This window comes from Lepidochelys olivacea, assembly GCF_965140295.1.
Source record: "Lepidochelys olivacea isolate rLepOli2 genome assembly, chromosome: 1".
Taxonomy (NCBI): domain Eukaryota; kingdom Metazoa; phylum Chordata; order Testudines; family Cheloniidae; genus Lepidochelys; species Lepidochelys olivacea.
The window spans coordinates 217,643,405-217,663,592 of NC_140411.1; the positions used below are offsets into that span (position 1 = coordinate 217,643,405).

General features: G+C 52.4%; 1 protein-coding gene across 1 annotated transcript in view; it reads left to right on the plus strand.

The window, feature by feature from the left end:
* Positions 1 to 226: 226 nt before the first annotated feature.
* Positions 227 to 20,188, plus strand: part of LOC311520853 (antigen WC1.1-like) — a gene marked incomplete at its 5' end in the record, with an annotated part of 82,468 nt that continues 62,506 nt past the window's right edge. Inside the window, 4 exons of the mRNA XM_084628714.1 lie at positions 227 to 303; positions 2,353 to 2,491; positions 6,914 to 7,094; positions 19,976 to 20,101. Coding sequence (XP_084484840.1) covers positions 227 to 303; positions 2,353 to 2,491; positions 6,914 to 7,094; positions 19,976 to 20,101 — 523 coding nt within the window. The remainder of the gene's footprint in view (positions 304 to 2,352; positions 2,492 to 6,913; positions 7,095 to 19,975; positions 20,102 to 20,188) is intronic.

Sequence of the window (20,188 nt, forward strand, 5' to 3'; positions counted from 1 at the left end):
AGAGACGTCTATGCTCTGGGCTTCCCGGGCTGGGAGGCAAGTGTGGCTGTCTCTGGGTGACTCTGCTGACTCTCCAGCAGCTGCACTTCAGGTGTCCTAATGCAGCTCTAGTCCTCTCCAGAGCTCAGGGGGCCTGTCCTGGCATCAGACTGTCCTGGTAAATAGAACAATGGCTCCTGGCAACCTGAGAATGCCTCTTCCCCCAGCAACCTCAGTGCCATTCCCGATGGAAGGGATGGTGTCAGCAAAGGTGATGGACGCGGTCATGCCTAGTGGTTGGAGCTGGACTCAGGAGGCCAGGGCGTGAGTGGAGCAAGGCTGGAGGGAGACCAGAGCTGGAGTGGGACTAGGAGCGGGGCTGGAGCAGGCTAAGACTGTTGCCAATGTCAGACAGGAGCGAGTTCCTGGCCCTGGAGTCGTGTTGAGCAGACTGAGCTGCTGCTGTGAAATGGATACACCTGCTCTGGGAGTCACGGGTCCAGTTCCTGGCTTGTGGTTGGCTGGAGCCCAGCACAGGATGGACTCAGGGCCTGACAGATGGCTCCAGGGGGCGCTTGGCTCCTGGCCCAGCAGGGTACTGACATGCCAGGCACCCCAGGGCATTATCACCAGCCCGTTCCCAGTCTTGGCATGGCAGTATGTTTCCTTCCCAGTCGCCGTCCCCTGGCATTAAACCAGGAACTCTGCGCTGGGGATGTGCACCTGGCAGCACGCAGCCTCCTGAGAACAGACAGGCCAGGGTGCAGGGCGAGGGCTCCCAGAGAGAAATAGCATGAGGGCAATGCTGGGAACCCCCAGGCCGTCTTCAGCTAGAGCATGAGGGTGCCCTGGCCTCCTGGAGAGCATGAATCGAGCTTCAGCTCAGCCTTTGTGTCCCCCCGTTCTCTGCGCTAGATGGGTCGGTCTCCTGGAGGGACAAAGTGCCGATCAGGAGTTCCTGGCTCATCCAATGTCAGTTTCCAGCTCTTGTAAAAAAACCGGTGACTTCCCGAACACAGGAGCTGGCCTTCTTCAGGCTGTGCTGTGCCTGTACACGTTCCACTGTAGGGGCGTGTGCACCCAGGGCACGCGAGTCACAGACGTTTGCCAACAGTACCACGGAGCAGGGCCTACGCCCCTGCTCTCCCCGTGTGCTCGGGCATCAAAAGGGCACATCTGCCACCTCCCTCTCAAGGCCTTCGCACCTGTGTGCTGCCAGGTGAACATCCCCATTTCTACTGAGGCCTCAGGGACAAGGTTTCTGAGGAACCGGCTGGAGTTTATCACCCCCTGTGTTGCACCCCTACGGCTAGCTGGGGATCCAAACTCACTCACCGGTTTGAGCCCCTGCCTAGCCAGGCCCTGTTCCCTCCCCCAGGCAGTTGCTGGCCCTGAACTCCTGCAGGCAGCCATGACACAGAGGCACTTGGGGCTCGAGAGAAGGGCTATTGCCAGCTGAATGACCCCTGCCTGTACAGTGGGGATTGAGGCCACCTTTACCAGCAGGTGCCCCCCAAGTCCTGTGCTATGCTGAGTCTGGGGAGATGGGCAGGTTCAGCCTCATTAGAGAGGATGTGGCCGGACAGACAGACAGACAGAATCAGGTCCCCATGCAGAATAGGTTCCAGTGTCGGGTCCTGTCTATACCCACAGCGTGTTGCACCCAGCATGTGCAGATACTGGATGTTCTGGAATCTAAGTTCAGACACTAGAAACTGCCTAACACCAGGCTGAGGTCTGGGGCTGTGTATGGTACAGAGCACAGCGCCCCTAACAACGGGCAGGAAGCTGGGAGATGTGTAGGATACAGAGCACAGCACCCCTAATGCTGGGCATGGGAGCTGGAGATGTGCAAGGTACGGAGCACAGCACCCCCTAAGTTGAGCAGCGGGGCTGGGAGATGGGTAATGTCGGGTACAGAGCACAGCACCCCCTGATGCTGGGTAGGGGGGCTGAGGCTGTGTACAGTGCAGAGCACAGCACCCCTTAACACCAGGCTTGGGGGCTGGGGTTGTGTACAGTACAGAGCACTAACGCCAGGCAGGGGGGCTGAGAGATGAGTGCAGCACCCCCTAACGCCAGGCAGGAGGACTGGGGGAATATGTAGGATACAGAGCTCAGAGTCCTCTAACCCCTGGCAGGGGGGCTGAGAGATGGGGGGCGTGTAGGGTACAGAGTACAGGGGTGTGGTCTCCTGCCCTGACAGACTGGGAGGGAGTCACAAATACCCCCTGGTGGGCAGAACCAGGACACCCATGGCCGCCCTGCTGGAAGCAGAAGGGCAGGACAGGAAGCGGAACGGTGCAAGGCCGGCCCTCCAGCTCAGATGGGAGAGAGCTGCTAGATGAGCAGGACGTCTCTTCCCCGCTGCAGGAGCCCAGACCTGACAGAGCGCTATCCTGACAGAGACCCAGAGGGGCTGCCGGAGCTGCCAGACGCCAGGGACTCCGAGGAGCTGGTGGGGCTGCCACAAGCCGTCTACCCCAGTGAAGCGAACGACCCTGGAACCCATGTACACACGGAATGGGCATGTAGGAAGGAGCCCAGGGCAGCCGAATAGGGTTCAGCCGTGTTATTGACTACAAGCCGGACAGTGTGTTGCCGTCAGATTTTCCCTGCTGCCCCAGTGGCAGACCACTCCACCGCTGTTAGGGCCCTGGGCTGGGACACAGTGGAGTGGGAAGGCCTGGGTTCCCCTACCCCCGCCACCCCACCGTCAGGAGTGGCAGCCTCCCCACCTAGTTGTCAGGAGGCCTGCATTGGTCTGGCACCCGCCTGAATCAGGACGCCAGACGGTTGTGTTGACTCTCCCACCAGAGAGCTAACCTCCCCTAGTCTGCGACGGCTCTGCCAGACTATAGGCCAGAACCCCCCTACTTGATTGCTGGCCAGCCCCGATCAAGGGCCAGGCAAGTGGACCTCCTGCTGCTCTGCCTGCCTGTAGGCCAGAGCTCCTTCTCGATTGCAGCCCTGCCCTGATTGAGGGCCCCAGGAAAACAGACTCCCTACCATTGCTTGGCCTGACTGCAGGCCAGAACCATTAACACTGAGCTAATTTTCCCCTGAACCAAGGTACCCCGGAAGTATCGTAGCGAGTGGAGTGGTCTCCCACTCAGACTGATGGGGAGGGAGCTGCGAACTCCTTACAGCCTCTCTTTCTGCTCGTTCATACTTTTCCTCTAAATACGTCAAAACACAAGCACACAATCTTATCCTGGCCAGACACAGAAAAAGAATACAAAATAAGTTTTCAAAATGTCCGACACCACCAAAATCGTACACGACCGGAAATGGGAATGGAGAGTGGAACATAAACCCTACACGGGGCAAGGAAAACTGTCAAAAAGTACATGGTGATGAAAGCTATCAAGCGGTTAACTACTCACATGGCTGGGGAGGGCAGGCGGCCAATGGGAAAGAAGCCATGGTCTGGCACGAAGTGCTCCACCCTGCTCCAGGAAGGCTCTGGTTCTCCAATCCCCCAAAGAAGGGAGGCTGGCTTTTACCAGAGCTAGGGCAGCTGGGCAGCTCCAATGACCGGGCTCTCCCTAGTGCACATCACTGTCATCCTGTGGAACAACGTCCACAGGCTGGAGCGGGCTGGAAGGTAGTTCTTGAAGGTATCCAGGATGAGGATGGTCTGCGAAGCCAGGCATCGGACTGAGGACTTGCTGTCCTGTCCTGAAGGAAATGGAGGTCAGAGCCACGGCTCTCTGGAAAGCCCCGGCAGACCAAGCCAGCACTGTGCCTCTCGGCCCACGACAAAGAGGCAGCAGGCTGGAGGCAGGGGACTCGCGGGAACAACCAGCAACCCTCACTAAACATCCCCACTGCCCTCCATAGCTGGGGGAGCCTCCAGACACAGGCAAGAAGTCACAATGAACCCCATTCACTCACTATTTCTAGGACTGCCCCGTCCCTGCAGTATCTGAGCACCTCATCCCTGCCTGCATTTACCCTCCCCTTTCCCCCTCAATGCACAGTTGGGCACTTAGGCCCAGAGAGGGGGAGAGTCACAAAGGGGGCTTGGGCATTGTTAGGCTACGCCTAACTTCGGGTGCCCTGCTGCCCTCCAGGAGGGAGCTCAGCCATTCTCTAGCTCCAGTTGGGAGGCCCAGCTATGAACCTGCTCTGGGAGTGAGGAGCCTGAGCTATGTCACCCCTTCCCCCTTTTCCCCAACAAATGTGGAGGAGACACTGCTCTGCCCTGCGCTGGCCCAGGGGTCTGGGCATGCAGCAGGGAGGTAGATGACCGGATGTCACCTCGGCCTCATTTGGAGCAGTGGCTTGACCCCAAGCACCCCATGTGGAGGTGACTTCCCCAAGCACTGGGCTAGTGAGTGCAAGGGGGGAGGCAGGACCCCACCTTGGCTGTGTTCTGGGGTGGGGGGGGGCAATCCTTGGTACTTGCCAACCAGCAGACACGACAGGGTGAGGGGGCAGCTGATCAGGGTTGGGGGGGGATCTACATTTTGCATCCCTTTGTGGCTCTCGCCCACGATCATATTGCTGGCGTTGGAGATTGAACCCAGCCCGCGGCTCTGGGCCATTCGTCCCCCTAACGCTCAGTGCTCAAAGCGGTTACCACTCACCGTTGCAGATAGCATCCAGCTTGTCCTGGCTCCTCTGGTCCAGCTGCCAGGCAGTGAGCCCTCTACACACACAAACAGCTCGTCACCTCCCCACATCCCCCGTGAGGGTTTCAAAGCGTCTGTCACCCTCCAAGCAGTTTCAGAGTAACAGCCGTGTTAGTCTGTCTTCGCAAAAAGAAAAGGAGTACTTGTGGCACCTTAGAGACTTGTGCTGGAAATGGCCCAACTTGATGATCACTTTAGATAAGCTATTACCAGCAGGACAGTGGGGTGAGAGGAGGTATTGTTTCATGGTCTCTGTGTGTATATAATGTCTGCTGCAGTTTCCACGGTATGCATCCGATGAAGTGAGCTGTAGCTCACGAAAGCTCATGCTCAAATAAATTGGTTAGTCTCTAAGGTGCCACAAGTCCTCCTTTTCTTTTTCCTCCAAGCAGTGGGGCTTTCCCCCACCCCTCACTGACCAGGACGTGCTCCTGAGTCCCCAGAGAAAGGGAGAGGCCCCAGGGATGGCTGTGGGGCTGGTTGCCAAAGGAGAGCATAGCGCCTTGAGGTTCCACTACCAAGAGCCCATGGCGGGCTGTGGGGGGACGGGTACTGCATGGGGAGCAGTGGGGTTAGAGGGGGCCCATCAGCCAATCAGGGCAGTTTGGGTTGAGCTTACTCCTACGGGTTTCTGATACCACTGAGCCTTCATTCGGCAATCAGGAGCCCAGGGGTTACTTCTCGTTGCCGGCAGGGATTGAGCAGAGCCTGGGACCGGATCCAGCCCCCTGCTAAGGGGAGCCCTCTGCTCTGTGCTTACTAGGAACCTGATGGCCAGTTCTCTAATTGGAGCCTGCGGGTTCTCCAGAAAGGCCAAAGTCTGACACAGGAAGGTTTCTGCTCTCCCCTTGTAGTGAGCCACCGAGGAGCCAGAACAAGGGAGCACCAGATTATGAAAGGCCTTTCCGTCCCGCAGGCCGGGTTCCAGGTCTGTGCAGTGTCCTGCCTTCGCCCCTCCTTCCTGTGCCGGGGGGATCACGCAGTGGGACTACACCCAGGGCCAGGTGTGGTCCTGGGGCTCGGTGTGGGCACAGAGCCGGGCAATGGGGGTTGCCCTATCCACCAATTCCCCCACTCCTGCCAGAAAGGGCTACGCAGTGAATGACCCGAGGGCTCCCTCACCCGGCAGTCACAGCTTCGCCACGGCTCCTTTTGCTGGAGGAGGGCACCGAGCTGGTGCCACCTCAGGAATTGTGCAGCACTGCTGAGGGTGTCCCAACACACCTGTAAAACAAGAGGGGCCGGAGCGAGCCGGCCATGGTTACGGGAGCTGGAAGCCAGGGCCGCCCCTAGGCATACGCAGCTGCGTAGGGCACCATGAAATTTGGGGCACCAAATTGCTCCAAATTTCATGGTGCCCCTAGGCAGCTGCGTGCTGCATACGGAGCAGCCCAAGCCCCAGTGACCAGCCCCATCCCTTGGCCAGCCCCACGCAGGCTGCGCCCACTACAAAAGGCAGGGCAGTCCCGGAGGGGGGGTCCCAGACAACTCCCTCCACCCTGGCTCTTACCCTTTCCCCTGCTCCGCCCCTGGCCCGCCCCCATTCCACCTCTTCTCTGCAAGCCTCTTCCCCCAGCGACCCCACACTCACCAGCAGTGGCAGGAAGTGGAGCAACCCGGTCCCAGCCCGCTGTACTCCGCCAGCTCCCAGCCGCGGCGCTCCACTTCCCTGCGCCGGTGAGTGCGGGAAAAGGATCGCCCCCCACACTCACCAGTGGCGGGAAGTGGAGCAAGGTGGGCCCAGCCTGCTCCGCTTCCCTTGCCCTGGCCCCAGCCACGTCACTCGGGTGGGGAAAGGACTGCCCCACGCTCTCACCGGCGCTGGGAAGCGGAGCGCCGCAGCTGGGAGCTGGCAGAGTAGAGCGGGCTGGGGCCAGGCTGCTCTGTTTCCCGCTGCTGTCTGTGAGTGGAGGGGGGGGGTAGGATCCCTTTCCCGAAACCTCTTCCCCCGAGTGACACGGCTGGAGCTTGGGTGAGGGAAGCAGAGCAGGCTGCTCCCGGCTCCCCGCTAATTCCCCGGGCCACTCTGGGCCTGTAGGGCCCCCAAAAGTGGCCCCCACAGCTCCTGCCTCCCAGACCCTAGTGGCGGGTGGAGGGGGAGGCCTGGGGCTTCACACAGCCCCACCTCAGGGGGGCTGCATAAGGCACCCAAATGGCTAGGGACGGCCCCTCTCTGCTGGACTAACCCTCCTCAGTCTCTTTGGGACAGGACTCTTAGTCAGCAAGGAAAAAGGAAGAGGGACAAGGATGAGATGTTCAGCAACATGCTCTGCAGCACTGATGACCCGCTGGAGTAGCAGAAGGCGAAGGAGGAATGGGACGCCCAGCAGGAGGAAGGAATACTGGCTCAGTTCCTCAAGCATGAAGAGAGCAATTGGGACCAGGACCAGTTGCTGATGGAGCAGTTGATCGACCTGGTGGCCATTGGGTACAACCTCCACCTCCAGGGCACAGCCCACTACAGCACCAACTCCACGAGTACAAACTCCCGCTCCAGGGCTGCACTGTTCTGGCTGCAGGACGTGGTACCCTGCAGAACAGGCCCTGGAAACTCTGCGGATGGGTGGTCAGTGAACAGCTGTTTGCCCTGGAATGGACAGATGTTCCCTGTGCACACCACCTGCATCGCCTGTACAGCTGTGTGCAACATGGGCAACACGTTCTGTTGGGGGCAGGAGAGCAGGGGCCAGACTTCTGACCGATTTAGTGCAACAGTATGAAACCTTCCTGCATCGCATTCCCCCAACACATGCCCCGTCACTGCATTACAGGCTCCTCATCCCTGCGGTGCCAGGACGTCAGCACACAAGGCATCCCTCATTTCCCTTCCTTGTCTGGATCCAGCCCCAGTGAGGAAAGGGGCACTGTCTGGTTGCTAGTCGACTGGGCAGGTGAATCAACAGGAAGCTCCCAGCTCAGTCAAGGAGGAGCTCAGCTGCTGGGAGCCCAGAGAGCAAGAGAACTCAGCTAGCGCACAGCCCCTAGAAGGAGGGCCACAAACCCTGATCTAAAGGGGTGAAATTACAGGCTGGAGATGATTTGAACCACAGAGCCCCAGAAGGCAGATTGTGGAAACCGTGACCTGAGGGGCTCACTTTGGGGAGCTGAACTAGGTTGAATATATTAGATCCCAAGAGAGGAGGAATACTGCTTTGAAGACTTCTTGCTGTGAGTAGATTATTTTTGGGAAGCTAATGGGAAACTGATGGGCCACCTCAGGCCACAAAGGGTTGCCCTGGGACAGAACCTGTCTACAGTCCCAATTTGGGATGGGATCTCCATTTTATCTTTTGAAAATCTGCAGGATGGGAAAACCACCCCTCCCCCAGCTCTACTATTTAGGTTTGCTTCTTTCTTGTGTCCCTGTAATGGGGTCGCTGCTTCTGAGCACCTGTCATGGCTGGGGATGGCTCTGCAGGTGCCTCTGCCTCAGTGTCTCCTCACCAGGCTTTTCCATCTCTCCCAAGAATTCACATTGCTCAGCCCTCCGGCCAGGTCACTCCCAGAGTTCAGCCCCTTTCAGGGTACTCAAAATACAAAATAAACATGACCTGTGGCAATAGTCTCAAGTTAACATGATGTGACGTTATGAGTGTAATATAATATCTCATTGAAAGGTGACAGGGCCAGAAAGAGTTAATTAACTCCCAGATTGACCTGACCCATGGTGGAACTTTAGAGACTGGTTAGGAAGAGATGTAAATGAATAGAGCTTTGAGATGCAGCCTGTATTGTTAGAGATAGAAGAGTAGCTGTTTGCTCAGGTCTTGTGATGTAAGCAAACAAGTCTTGTCTATGGCTATAGCTTTGATTCAAAGATCAAAAAAGGAATATTAACATTTAGGAAGACACTTGAGTGAAATAGTATTATTGTCTATATGTCTCTTTGTGATATATGTGATAACCTGTATCTGAACTGTTTAATGGATAAATTATCCTGTGCTAGTTGCCATGATGTTTTGAAGAAGGAAAGTTAAGCCTATTGTTTTCTCAGGCCAAAAGGCTGCTGGAAATGTATAAAAATCTTGGGACACAATCCTTCATCTCAGATCTGCTTTGGGTTTCAAGAAGGGGAAACCTTAAGCCATAAGGATTGAGATCCCCAGTCACTGACTGGAGACACCCTGAATATGGACATTGGACTATAACCTATGGACTATTTTTAAAGGGACTTTTGGCGACTACAAGATCATCTCTGCTGTGTATCTAGACCTCAAGAATTGAATTCAAGTCTGTCTGGATATTGATCTTTTAACCATCACTCTCTCTCTCTTTTCTTTTTTAATAGATTTTAGTTTAGTTAATAAGAATTGACTGTAAGCGTGTATTTGGGGTAAGATCGAAGTTATTATTTGACCTGGGTCTGGGGCTTGGTCCTTTGGGGTCAGGAGAACCTTTTCTTTTATATGATGAAATAAGATTTTCAGAATTTATCATCATACATTGGACATGTGTGCCTGGATGGAGGCCTGAAGCTGGGTACTTAAGGGAACTGCATTGTTTGGACTTCTGAGTAACCAGTGAGATAATACAGAAGTTGTTTTGTGCTGGCTTGGCAAATCTAAGTATTGGAATATCTACCAGCGTTTGGGGTTTGTCTGCCCTGTTTTGTTTGCAGTTCACCCTATTTGAGTCATCTCAGCTGGCTCCCACGGGCAGCACCGTCACACATGAATTAAAGGTTTTCCATCCCTCCTGTCATGGAGTCCCCAGGTGATGCTCTGGAACTGCTCTCTATGAAGCCAGGCAGGACTCTGGGGAAGTCTCCTTTCTGTGAGCAGACTGTCTTCAGGACACTCAGCTCACACAACTTCCACCTTCCTGAGTCTGACCTCAGAGCATTCAGCATTCTCTGCCCCTCGGTGCGCTTCCCACATCAAGTCCGCCCAGGCGGGGTCCTGGGGAAGCCAGAGGGTCCTGCACCCCAACTTTGCAGTCAGACGTGACTCTCAGCCAGCCAGTAAAACAGAAGGTTTATTAGAGGACAGGAACATGGTCTAAACCAGAGCTTGTAGGTGCAGAGAACAGGGCCCCTCAGCTGGGTCCATTTTGGGGGGCAGTGAGCCAGACAACCACATCTGCACTTCACTCCAGGTCCCCAGCCAGCCCCAAACTGAAACTCTCTCCAGTCCCTCCTCCTCTGGGCTTTGTCCCTTTCCCGGGCCAGGAGGTCACCTAATTCCTTTGTTCTCCAACCCTTTAGCTCTCACCTTGCAGGGGGGAAGGGCCAGGTGCCAGGAAACAGGGTGTTGGCCATTCTGTGTGTCCAGACCGCTTCACACACCTGCCCTCTAGGGCTCTGCAATGATCATACATCCTTATCCCACCACCTAGATACTTAAGAACTGCATAAGGGAAATTGAGGCACCTCCACAATATTCAGAGGAAACATTAAGAACAGTCCCATTTCATCACACCTCCTGAGCTCAACTCACAGTTCTTCTCTCTCTCATGGGAGCACTCTCTGGGGTTTCCTACTGGGAGTGCAAGTACAACACAAACAGAAACAGCCTCCTGCACCCTCCTAGGCTTCACACTCTTCTTAAACAAACTTGGTCTTAATCCTTACCAGAGCGCTGACTCCCAGAGCTTTTCCTGGGGTCTGGCCTCTTCTCTGCCTTGGCAGGTCACTCCCAGCCGTACCTACCTGGAGACGTTTTTTCCCCTGCAGCCTCAGGGTCTCCTGCAGGAGCCTTTTTGCTTTCTGCAACTTCTGCAGCCATCTGCCACTGCCCCCTTCTGCCCAAACTGCTAGGCTAAATAAGGCCAGATTGTGTCATGTGACCCACTGTCATTCTCCCCACATAGAGAGAGTCACGGGTGGGGCTGGGCCCATTTCCCCTTAAAGGGGCCAGTCACTCTGCAATAAATCCCTTTTCTTTGCCACCTCTTGTTTTCAGGGAGAGGAGGTAGGAAATATGACAAGCAGCTTCTTCCCTGGAACCTCACTGATTATAGACATTGGTGTCCTGGGAGGCAAAAGTGGAGCAAATTTCCATTGATCATGTCGGTTGATGGCTGACCCACAACACAGAGACTCAGAGATTGTAAGGCCAGAAAGGACCATTGTGATCATCTAGCCCAGGGGTGGGCAAACTTTTTGGCCCGAGGACCACATCGGGTTGCGAAACTGTGTGGAGGGCTGGGTAAGGAAGGCTGTGCCTCCCCAAACAGCCTGGTCCCTGCCCCAGCCCCCTATCTGCCCTCTCCCACTTCCCGCCCCCTGACTGCCCCCCTCAGAACACCCGACCCATCCAACCCCCCTGCTCCTTGTCCCCTGACTGCCCTCTCCCGGGACCCCCACACGTAACCACCTCCCGTGCGAAAAAGAGCAGCCCCTAAAGTCCTTTTCCACAGCTCAGCACCAGATGTCAGGGTAGAGCTCATTCTGGCTCTGCTTACATATATATGTTTTCATATAATTATACTTATGCTTGGATTTATTTGGATTTTAAATAAATTTAAACAAAGTCTTCCTGTTCCTATTTGTGTGATTCACCAGTCTCACTTGATAACAATCTTAGTTCGCTCCCTGAGTAAGGAACCTCTTATTAGTGACCCATTCAACTTGCACCCTAAATTTATCAAAGGCTACACCTGTCAGGTAGCCACTTTTTAATCCATAACCAAGTTGAACATTATTTATCAACAAAATTTGTAATCTCACCAAAAAGGGAGTTAATCATCAAGTTAATTTGACAGGATCCATTTTCCATAAACCCATGTTGTTTGGCATTAATTAAATTATACTCATTTAATTCTCTATTGATTGAGTCCCATATCAGAAGTTCTATTATTTTCCCTGGAACCAATAACATAAAATAACATAAAAGCAAATTCACATGGTGATGATTGGTACAATTTCCTGTTTTGTCGTTACTGTTGTTTAAGTAGCAGTAGGGCTGAGTGAGGGGGAATGGCAGGATTGGGGAGCGGAGGTTGGTTAAAATAAGGAGAGGGAAGGAAGGGCAAGAGGTACACCCAGAGCTCCTCACCTGCCAAGCTAGTCACTGTCAAGTCTTTTTCCGGAATCACAACAGAGGGAGGGATCTCAAGAAGGGATTCAAAGGAGGATCAGGTGTTGGCTGCACAGATTTTTTCGGGGAGTTTTCTCCATAAAGAAAGGGCAGCATGGGAGAAAAGGGAAAGGTAAAGAGTTAAAGATGTTTCCCTTAATCCAAGTATTTGAAACAGTTCTCTTTAGGAAGAGCCTGAGGTGGTGTGATGCCAGCCAGTCATTATTCTGAGCTTTCTATGTCCGTTGCCTTGTGCCTGTTCCGTTAATTGTCTGTGTCCCAAGAATCAAGTAAACTTCTTTCCAAGGAGTCGTCCCCCTACTGACAGCACTGATGGGCATAATGTGTGCCAAACATCCTGCTACCGCAAGAGAGGGTCATGGCCTACTCAGGAAGCCCTAAGATCTGCCTCTGCCACTAATGATCATGGTCTAGGCAGGAAACCCCAAGGTCTATTAGTTGGACAACTGTCAATATTACAGGTGGTGCTGGGTAATTTATCTTGTTCAACAGCTGATCTGAGTGACACAAACTGGTTCTAGTGACTTGTCCTTGTCTACAATTGGGCATGTCCTATACTGGGAATTGGTCTTGTAATGATCACCTTTGGCACAGGGGATTTATTCCCTAGTTTATAAAATAACCTGCCTCAAATGTCTCCCAACTGATGTCTAATACAATATAGAATCTATGAGGGTGAGAAACAGCTTAGCTACATACAGTTTGTACAGCAGTTTTTGTTCCCGCACCAGAGATGGGGTTAGCCGATGATCTGAGGCTGTGGTAAACCTGACGTCAGGAGGGGGCTCATCACTCATATATGGTGATGCTTGTTGCTTTTGAGTTTTATTGGATGTTTTAGCTTCATACATTCACAGATAAAACCACTGATAATAACTAAAAAGGCAGATGGGTTTGCTATTGGTTCCTTCCCGCAGCTGATGCCAGCCTCTGAATCTATATATTTCCCTTCCACTGCTTTGTTGTCACTTGTCAGTCACAGAGGAGCCCTGGCAGGTGTTTAGGTGCAGCCAGTGCAGTGAATGAGGGGACAGCAAGTCAGGCTGGCAATGAAGGGACATCTCTCCACTCCGGTGCTGTGGCTTCTTCTCCTCACAATTCAGGTCATAGCAGGTAAGTCTCCTCTGTGTTTCACCAGGGGAGCTGGGTTAACTGGAACTAGGGTGGTAACTTTTACAGTCTGCTTTTTACCATCTGTGTCTGGCTTGGAGGTTGTGACTTTTCCTTTTGGGATTGGACCTTGCCACTGTTACCGAGGCTTTTACTACTTTGAGATTGAACTAATGCAATGACCTCTGTGTGGGGCTTCACCTTAAAACCATTCAGAGAACAAAGCTGGTGCAAATGGCAGTGACTCACTGAGCAGCGCATCTGGCTGGGAGCATGTTACAGCCATTCTGCAGGGTCTGCACTGGCTGCCCAGCTCTGGGTGGAGGTTAAGGTGTTGGTGATGATTTATAAAGTCCTAAATGGTCTGGGACCAGCCTCTCTGAGGGATCACCTCTCTCCCTGTGCCGTATGGCCAGAGCTATGGTCAGCAGGGTACCCGAGCTTGTTCCCCCTTTTATAAAGGAGAGGGGTGGCTGGCAGGATGCTCTCTGTGGGGGCTCCAGGACTCTAGAACTTGCTCGCCCTTTGGGCCAAAATAGTGCAAATTTGGTGATGACCTTTTGGGCACACTGCAAAATACACTTGTGTGAGGCGTGGGGGTTGGGAAGGACACAGGCTGTGCATCACATAATGAGAAAGGGGTGGAAGGAGTTTCTGTAGGTGTCTGGCTAGCTGAGTTCCTATTGAAATGGTCACTTATGCTGCTGGAATTTGTGTGTTATCCATGCCGTCCGGGTGCCTAGAGCCTTGGCTAGGCGTCACTTTAGTGTTTTAAATCCCAAGAAATACATCAATAATTTGGGATCCAACAGAAATGTCTGTTGGTCCAGAATCCAACAGCTCCAAGGGCCAAGTCCTGGCTCCTCACTCCCCCATTCACTCACTGAAGCCAGGAGAAGTTTTGCATGTGTGAGATGAGCAGGATTTTCCCAAATAAACCCAGAGCTGATTCCTACCACAGAATGAGTGAGGGGGTGTGAGGTAGGGTGCAGTGTGCAATACCCTGTGCGTGTGAGGGTACTGGAAGTTCTGCCAGCGGGAAGATTTATGCTGTGGGACCCCTGCCTCCCTCCCTCCCTCAGGGTTTCTGCTGGCACACAGCAGCTTTGAATCCGAGCTGGAGTCTAGAGAAGCCCGACCAGCACAAGCTGCATGGCAGAGGTGCTGTATCAGTGTCTCTGTCATAAATATAAAGGGAAGGGTGAACCCCTTTAAAATCCCTCCTGGCCAGAGGAAAAAATCCTCTCACCTGTCAAGGGTTAAGAAGCTAAAGGTAACCTCACTGGCACCTGACCAAAATGACCAATGAGGAGACTTTGAAAGATACTTTCAAAAGCTGGGAAGAGGGAGAAAAACAAAGGGTCTGTGTCTGTCTGGGTGATGCTTTTGCTGGGGACAGAACAGGAATGGAGTCTTAGAACTTAGTAAGTAATCTAGCTAGATATGCGTTTGATAATGATTTCTTTAAATGGCTGAGAAAATAAGCTGTGCTGAATAGAATGAATATTCCTCTCTGTGTGTCTTTTTGTAACGTAAGGTTTTGCGTCGAGGGATTCTCTATGTTTTGAATAGAATTACACTGTAAGATATTTACCATCCCGATTTTACAGAGGTGATTCTTTTACTTTTTCTTCTATTAAAATTCTTCTTTTAAGAACCTGATTGCTTTTTTCATTGTTCTTAAGATCCAAGGGTTTGTTCTGTGGTTACCTATGCAAATTGGTGAGGATTTTTATCAAACCTTCCCCAGGAAGTGGGGTGCCAGGGTTGGGAGGATTTTGGGGGGAAAGACATTTCCAGACAACACTTTCCTAATAAAATAAACCCAGATAAACGTTTGGTGGTGGCAGTGGAAGTCCAAGGGCAAAGGGTAAAATAGTTTGTAGCTTGGGGAAGTTTTAACGTAAGCTGGTAAAAGTAAGCTTAGGAGGTTTTTATGCAGGTCCCCACATCTATACCCTAGAGTTCAGAGTGGGGAAGGAACCTTGGCAGCCTCTCACGGCCACATTGGTTTCATTCCCTCAAGGCTGCCCCGCCCAGGGCTGCTCTCCTTCCTCCAGCACAGAGGGGGCTGCAGGCTCTTTGCCAAACTGTGTCCAAGCTCCAGGCAGACTTAACACTAATGGGGGGCCTAGACAATGTGTTACAGCAGCATGTGCTCGTCAAATGCAGGGAGTGAATCTGGCCCAAAGATTCCAGAAATGATTAAATATAGGATTAAAATCAAATGTGAGACCCAGATATAATTTAAATAATACAGTGATTGGAACCTGTTGGGCTGGTATTAATAGCATGAGAATGATCCAGGTGTTTGGCAGGGGAGCGAATGCCTCAGCAGTAGCTGTTTCATGGGAACCCGATGTGCTGCTGCACCAGCTAGAGAAACTGAAGTTGAAGCTGATAATGAGAAATTTCAGTCTAAATTATTGCATTAGAGTAAAAACAGCCCAAATGTATATTTCACAGACAGCTCAGTAACTGTGTGGTGATTAGGGACCTAAGACCCTGAAAATCCTGAGCAAACCAAACCATCTAGCAGGTTACTTGGTGTTTATATTTCAAATTCCCAAGAAGCTGAAATATAATGTGCTGGGGCTAGAGCCCATGACAGAGCTGTACATGACCAGAAAGCAGAGCATTTTGTGGTGACTCGTGCGCGATCAGACTGGCATTGCAGGAGATGGACAATTGTTGCTTTGTGAGGAATAAATTATGACATGATTGTGGGACAGTGTCATATAGTGATGCCAAGCACATGTTCAGCTCAATGCATTTTTGTTGGATTTATAAGCAAATGTGCATCATCCCCTAGAAATTTTTTATTTTCTAGGGGAAATTTGAGTTTGCTTCGCATGACGCAAACACAGTGTTGCAGGGGAGTATACAGGATAGGGGATATCACCATGTAGCTATTTTCCCTTTTCCTCAGTGCCCCAATCCCCCTCCATTAGCCCTGAACAGAGGCTTGGACAGTCTTTGCCAGAAGATCGTTGTGCAATGCACCCCATATTTGTCACAGTGATATTATTATGATCTGATTATGACATAATTATGATGGATTTTATCCTACATAAGTCATGTGAGGTGTCGTTGGAAAAGTTATCATTTGCTGAATATGATTATCCTATTTGCATGCATTTATTCTTTTTTGTATCTGAAGATATGAATACTGACTATGTATCTATACTTCAAATATAGTTACACCTGGGTAACGCCCACTAGACAAGATGCTTTCAGTCTAGATAGTGGGTGGGAAAGGGCCTATTCAGGTTAATGGGCCATTCGGAAAAACAATAGGACTTAGGAGAAGCTTATTCTCCAGCTGGTGAGCCCTCCTGAGAATGCTCCAGACAGCCTGTAAGTAATGGCTGCTATGACTCTACAAAGACATGTGACCAGGCCACATGATGCTGGACTCCATCTTGGGATGTCAGTATTTTTCCATAAACTGGTCTGGGAACCAAGCTTTGAAACAAAGGGTTTGCACCATAAGCAAAAGCTATATAAGGCAGGGAGTGACATCATCTGGGGTCTTCACTCCCCACACAATAAGACTCCTGGAAACTCCTGAGGACCAAAGACTGAACTGCGGGAAGTGCTGGACCCATGCTAAAGAGATTTCTAGCCTGTGTATGAAACACCTGGGGATTCCAAGCTGCAAAGCAAGTGTAGCTTGTGCCTTAAGACTCTGCAGCCTGTTTGTATCATCTCTTAGGGTAAGAATCTGCTAATTCATATCCAATCTATCTAGTATATTAAACTTAGGTAGCATTTTTGTTTATTTGCTAGGTAATCTACTTTGATCTGTTTGCTATCACTTATAATCACTTAAAAGCTATCTTTTGTAGTTAATAAACTTGTTTTTGTTTTCATCTAAACCAGTGAGCTTTGACTGGAGTGCTTGAGGAAAATCTCAGCTTGGGTACTACAAGTGTGCATTGTTCTCTTCACATTGAGGGAGAGGTGGACCAGGTGTTAAACCCATATACTGGTCAGATTTGACCAGGGCAGGATGGTACTGCTCTCAGATCCTAGGCTGGGAAGCTGGTGATTAGAGAGCCTGTATGTGACTGCAGCTGGGTGTGTCCCTACCTGTATGAAAGCTGGTGAAAGTGCAGGCTGGAGGGCTTTGCAGTTTGTCACCGCAGTACAGTGTGAGAGGGAGCCCAAGCTGGTGCATCAGGGGGCTCAGTGATACCCTAGTTCAAGGTGGCACCCCGGGGGGAACCCGTCACAATAGTGATTCACCATTATTGATCCACCCCAAATATGTGGGCTCCAGGCAAACATTATACAATTCTTTGGGCTCCAGGCAAACAAATGAGAAAATATCAGGGATGGACAAAAGCCACAGGTTTCACTCCCAGACCGGGATCTGAATTTACCCAATGTTCAGAATGCTGGCTGGGGTCATTATTCCAAGTTGGGCCCAAGTGGTGCAAGCATACGATAGGTGCAGTATGTAAATGTAATTGTTATCCTGAAAGGTGCTAATGGCTGCCATCACGGGGTCTTGGATCAGAAGCGAATCACAGACATCATGACAGCTAATGGCTGGACCAAGCACACTCTATTAGGCTCAATAGACAGAACCATCAAAATCTTTTATGTAGTAAAAACATGTCCAGACGCTGGGGGCTATTGCCCAAGTCACTGGCCACATGGTCAGGGCAGAGCTAGCCAGGGCTTTCCCTTGTTGCCAATGCAGGGGCCAGGATATTGGTGTTGGACTATGTCTGTTGGAGGGAGAAGCCAGTAGAAGGAGTTGTGGCTGGGATCCAAGAAGGGAGCAAAGAACCAAAGCCTGTTGGAGCTCGCTGGAGGTGCAGGCTGGGGATTTCTGAGCACTGAAACTGCTGGCTGTTGTTAGGTTCAACTCTATTCAGGGAAACAGAACTCTGTGTGCACTTAGCCTTGGGTCCTACCACAAGTGAACGTCACTGAGTTAACTCGATTGAAAAAAAACTAACCCTTTCTTCCTAGTGCAGACCAGGCCCAAGGGGTTTTCTTTGGGACTCGACTGCACAGAGCAGCTCCTAATAACCTTCCCTGTGGATTGCAGCAAAGTGACTGTTTTGTATTTACTTGGCATTGAAGGAGCAGGACGGTCTGGCCACGTACTGGTGTGAATTGCACTGTTCTCTCAGCTCCATGGAGGCTCCTTACACATGGTGTCCCCAGCTCAGCCATCCACTGCTGCAACCAGCCTGTTCCAGGGCTCACGGTGGAACTCTGCATGTAGCCGTAGCTCCTAAGAGTAGTAACGATGCCTGGACTTGCTCCCAGTCTCAGGAACAGTCCAGGGTCGTCAAACCCTGTCCTGGGGGCCAGTTCTCCCAGGCAATATCTGAGGACTGTGTGGCAGGCAGTGGCCCCACCTCACAGTCCTAGTAAACTGCCTCTCTCCCAGCAGCCAGCTTTTCCTCTCCACAACCCCCAGAAATGCAAAGAGGCCTAGAGACAACTGAGGGCAGGGGGTGAAACTCAGAGCAACTGGGAGAAAAGCAGCTTGCAGGGAGTGGGGGCAGAGTCTGCTCCTCATCTGGGGAAGGAGCAGCCTGTACGTGCTGGGCAGAGAGGCCAGTTAGAAAGGGGAGAAGAGGAGGGGGAAGAGCCCAGGGGAGGAGGGGGGGAAGAGACCAGTGGAAGAGGGAAATGTGTGGGGCAGGTGGGGAGAGGAAGCTCCGTTAGGGAGCACAAGGCTGTAATGCCAAGCGCCACAGAAAAAAATTGCAAGGTTAAAAAAACCATCCAGTCTCATTTTTCCATCTGTCTTTGGACTTTAGAATCCCCGTCTACACCTCTGCCAGCGCTTGGGGTGAGAATCGCAGGCTGAAAAGTCACCCTTTGTGCACCCGAACTGCACGACTCCCCCTGGCTGCTCAGCTGGAGACTGCGCTTACCCTCCCCTCACCCCAGAGACGGGAACTGCCGTCCATTGCCCAGCACTGCCTTCACTCTCCCGTCCTGCTTCAGTTCCTCTGACAGAAGAAGGGCTGGCTGGGAAATAGCTTGACAGCCACTGAGCTAATTCATGAGCATGGTTCATGCTCGCACACAGAACTTCTGTCACTGGTCAGGGGTGAGTTACAGACAGAGATACTGGAGACCTTCACTCTGACATCAACCATTCACATCAGCTATAATGTCACCATAACACAATGGGATTGGTTTAGCCTTTTGCAAATAGCAACACTTCTCTGAATCCCCCCCACCCCACCCCCATAACTTCTCTGTCTGAGGCTGTTAAGCACTCTCCTCACTCTAGAGGCCCCTCCTCTTCCCTTGCCTCCTTCCAGCCTCCTCTTCCAGACCCCCTCTTCCCCTCTCCACCCTCCCTCCTGCCCCCTACTACAGTCCAGATTCTTCACCCCACTACTCCCTCATATCCCTCTGCTCCAGACCCCCACCTCCCTGCCCCTCCACTCCCCTCACCTCCCTCCTTCCTCCTTCTCCAGACCCCTCCGCACCCTCCCCAGCTCTCCCTCCTACCTCACTCTAGACCCCCTCCTCTCCCTTCCTCCTGACCCAACTTTCCAGACCCCCTCCCTTCCCCTGGTCCCCTGCTCCAGACCCCCCACCCTACACTTTCCACTCCTCCTTTCTGCTGACATAGCACCTGCACCCCATTCCCTTGTAACCCCAGAATCTGCCTCCAGCCCCCAAGTGCCCTGCTCCCCTCACTCTTCCCCTCCTCCTTGCACAGGGTCTCTGCTGCTCATCACAGTCCATGGGTCCTGTCCAGTCCCCTGAGCCATTCAGGGGAAGCCACGTACCCTGCTAAAGTCTCACTGAAAACAGTGGTAGGTGGCAGCCAGCTTTACTCAGGGAGGCCTCACTCCCACGTGCTGACAGCCTGTAGGGAGATGGCAGCACCTCGCTGACTTCAGCCCCAGTGACAGTGACAGGAGATGGTGCCATTTGGAATAAGGGAAACTCGGTGAGTTGGCGCCTTTCATCGTGTTCTCATGAGACAGGTAAAAACACCCCAAATTGCCAGAGTGGGGATAAAATGGCGAAAGCTACAGCAGTGACAGCCCCGAGTGGGAGGCTCTGAGACAGGATCAGGTGGAGTCATGAGGCAGCTCTGGGCATGTCCCATTCTCCTGGCTCTGGGCGCGAATCCCCTGCTGCTGGGCGCGGACTCTGCTGTGCAAACGCTGGGGAGGGGGCTCCCTGCTCACTCTGACCCTGCTCTGTCTCTCTTTGAAGGTGCCAACCAGCTGAGGCTGGCGGATGGACGCAGCCACTGTGCCGGGAGAGTGGAGGTTAAACACCAGGATCAGTGGGGGACGGTGTGTGATACCAGCTGGGACATGGAAGATGCTGAGGTGGTTTGTAAGCAGCTGGGATGTGGATCTGCTGTCAGTGCCCCTGGCCGGGCTCATTTTGGAGAAGGATCTGGACCAACTTGGCTGATTCTAG